Source organism: Octodon degus, unplaced genomic scaffold, assembly GCF_000260255.1.
Source record: "Octodon degus isolate 3935 unplaced genomic scaffold, OctDeg1.0 scaffold00011, whole genome shotgun sequence".
Taxonomy (NCBI): domain Eukaryota; kingdom Metazoa; phylum Chordata; class Mammalia; order Rodentia; family Octodontidae; genus Octodon; species Octodon degus.
Window position 1 is genome coordinate 507,574 of NW_004524587.1, and position 3,086 is coordinate 510,659.

Here is a 3,086-nt window from a genome sequence, read left to right on the forward strand (position 1 = left end):
ACTGTCATCCTCTGCTGGTGGGAAAACCCCCAGCCCACCTAGGAAGGTCAGCACTCAAGCTGTTTTCAGATGCAAAAGAGGGACTGCCCTCCTGGGTACACACCAGCCCCAGGAACGTGGCCCCCAAAAGGGACGGAGGAGAGAAGGGGGCAGCAGAGGAAGGGAGCAGGCCAGGGACTGCAGGTTGCTGTCCCCGGGCTCTGTGGTGGCCTCTCACATGCACATGGGGCTCAGCACTGTGGGGTGAACACACCCGTCTGGCTCAGCTGCCTTTCGCACCTGTGTCCCCTCACTTCTGGGGCTGCAGCACCCAGCCCTGCCCCTGGGGATCCTGAGAATACCCCCACTCTTGTCAAAAGCTCACCCGAGTCCACACAGACAATATATCTGGGCTCCATGTTGTTCTATCCCTGTGTGCTGTTTTCCACTTTTTCCAAAAATAATTTACAAAAAGAAAAAAGGAAATGTCCATCTAGACACAAGAGGCACCTGTCACTTCTGAAGAACGCTCACCTGTCACTTGGGCCCCTACAGGCTCCAGCTGCTCCTTCTTGTTCCTGCCGAATAGAATGTCCATGGGGCTGGCGGGTGAGACCGACCCCAGCAGGGACGGACCACTCTCCTTCACGTGTCCCTGTCCTTTCTGCCCTCTGGCTGCTGGCTGGCCTTATTTATACACTGCTTGGTCAAAGGTCAATTTCCGAAGCATGTGTCCCGGCTGATCTGCAATCCTCTTAGTGTGTCCTCCACTCTCCTGACCGCTTTCACTTTTGGCTTAGCCTGGCCAAGCAAAGCTCATTTCCCAGCAGCAGAGAGAACCGGATGCTTTGAGCTTAGCTAGCCCAAGTCCGCGGGTCACACTGAGGCCTGCTGCCTGGGGAGCGGGGCCCTCCACAGAGATGCTGAAGGTTCCTCGGTTTTGATTCTCCCTCCTGCAAATCACTCATAAAGAGCAATTGAGTGCATTATCTTCTTTTCGGAAAGACAACAAAAGAGTGTTAGAGCCCATTCAAAAAACAAAGACAGGCGTTCGGTCTCTTTTTGCTGGTTTTTTTGGTTACTGGGGAGGAGGTAGGGTGGAGCCAGGGCCTCAGCACTGGGCTACTTTCCAGCCCCTTTATTTTACTTTATTTTATTTGATGTTGTGAGTACATCTGAACAGTTCGCCCACTGCCGAGGGCTGTGAAGCTGGAGACCCTCCTGCCTCAGCTTTCTGGAGCTCACGAACTGCAGGCAGCACCGCAGACTGGGCGAGGCCTGGTGGGGTTGGGGGCGCCCAAAAGTTTGAGAAGGATATTTTGGGGGGGAGGCTGGCTCAGGATGCCTTAAGAGCAGTCTGGTAAGGCATGGGGAGCTGGGGATTGAACCGAGGTCCCCTGCGCCTGACTGGGTTTGCCCCAGCAGGCGCTTAAACAACTGAGCTAACCCGCAAGCCCCCTAAAAAATAAAGACAGGGATCCAGACTTTTCTCCAGAATGGAAGAATTGTAAAAAGCAACTTCCGTTCAACTTCCTGGTCTAGCAAGAGGGTGAAATGATGACTGTGCATACCAGACAGCTCAGGGGTGCCCCAATATTCATGTGTCTTGATGTCACCCTAAATCTACTTTGCTATGAGCATTGGGTAAAGAGCTGAGGAATGCCACTTAGCAAGGCAGGGGCAGGCGGGTTCTAACTCCCAGCTCAGCCTGGGCAATGTAGCTCCCCAGAGAGTGCTGGTCTCCCCAGAGAGAATGAAACAGAATAGTTTTTAAGAAGGCAAGAGAAGGAGAGGGCTGGGGATGTAGCTCAGTGGGAAGGCTTGGGCTTCAATCTCCAGTACTAAAGGGGAGGAAAAAACCATAAGAAGAATCAGTCATTCCATCTGTGGTTAGACTAAGAATAGGCTACCACTATTTGCTGCATTAAACATTGTACATGTATGCGTTCTCGTAATGCGTACTACTTTTCTGTTTTACAAAACTAATTTGAAGAACAAAAAAAGGCAAAGCAAAGTCTGTGCTGCTGGCTCTGTGGAGGTGGGGGGCCCGCCAGGCCCAGCACTTCAGAACTTCTTCAGTCTCGACCCGTGGGGCCACTGCCCTGGCTGCCTCCCTGTCGCCTGTTGAGTTTCAGTGGCACTGTCTGCAGATGGCCTGACCTAGATCCTCTGGACCCACAGCCAGTCCTTGGCACCTTAGAGACAATGTCCAGGGCCTGCATGGCAGCAGGAGCTGGAGAGGCCTGGCCCTGGCCCAGGGGCTGGAGGCCGCGGAGTCCGGTGGGTGCTGGGTTTGAGTTCTGGCCTCTTCTTTCTGTGAATCTGGGCCACAATGCCTCATCTGAGCCTCTTTTTCCTTAACTGGAAAAGGGATAAAAATCACAGCAGACTCTGGAGGCAATGGTAAGCCACAGGTCCAGCCAAAGCACCTGGCCCGAACAGTCACTGAGCGGTGTCATTTCCCAGCCCCACATACCCAGGAAGTCAAATAATAACTGCCCTGTGTCCTCCCCGCTACCCCAAGCACATGTACCCAGGCAGGGCCGCTCACTCCCAGCTCTCAGAGTTGGAATGCATCTGGCACAAACCAAGGGCTCAGGAAGATGACAACGCACACACACAAGTGAGAACAGGACCGTGTCCCTTCTTGTCTCTCTCTGCAAGTTCAGAAAAGCGAAGGCCTCCGTCCTTCAAGCACTTTCTATGAGTCAGGTTCTCTGTGGAGCCCTGGCAGGTCCCTGCTTGCTCCAGCCTGATGCAACCCTCCACGTGGGTTTTCCTAGCACCATGGAGGAAAGGAGGGAGTCAGAGGACCTAACCAGCTCACCTGGGTCACACAGCAACTAAGAGATGGAATTAGGAAGAAAAGCTGGCAGCCCAGCGTCAGCAGGTGCAGCCCCAGTGCATGATGGGTGTTGGCTGGATTTGCACTGAGGAAGCAGTGGGCAGATCTGTTGCTGGGGTGGGTGCCAAGAAGGCTGGCACGGGCTGATGGTGCACTGTTCATACTGCTGGGGATGGGCTGTGTCATCCAGGTTCCGAGCTCCAGGGGCAATCGCACAGTGAGATAAAGGGCCACTTATGTTTTTCTTTTTAATTAAAAAAAT

The 3,086-nt window shown here is 53.6% G+C and overlaps 1 protein-coding gene across 1 annotated transcript in view; it reads right to left on the reverse strand.

The window, feature by feature from the left end:
• Positions 1–749, reverse strand: part of Bco1 (beta-carotene oxygenase 1) — a 31,059-nt gene extending 30,310 nt beyond the window's left edge. Inside the window, exon 1 of the mRNA XM_004625981.2 lies at positions 514–749. Coding sequence (XP_004626038.1) covers positions 514–577 — 64 coding nt within the window. The 5' untranslated portion in view covers positions 578–749. The remainder of the gene's footprint in view (positions 1–513) is intronic.
• Positions 750–3,086: the final 2,337 nt, after the last annotated feature.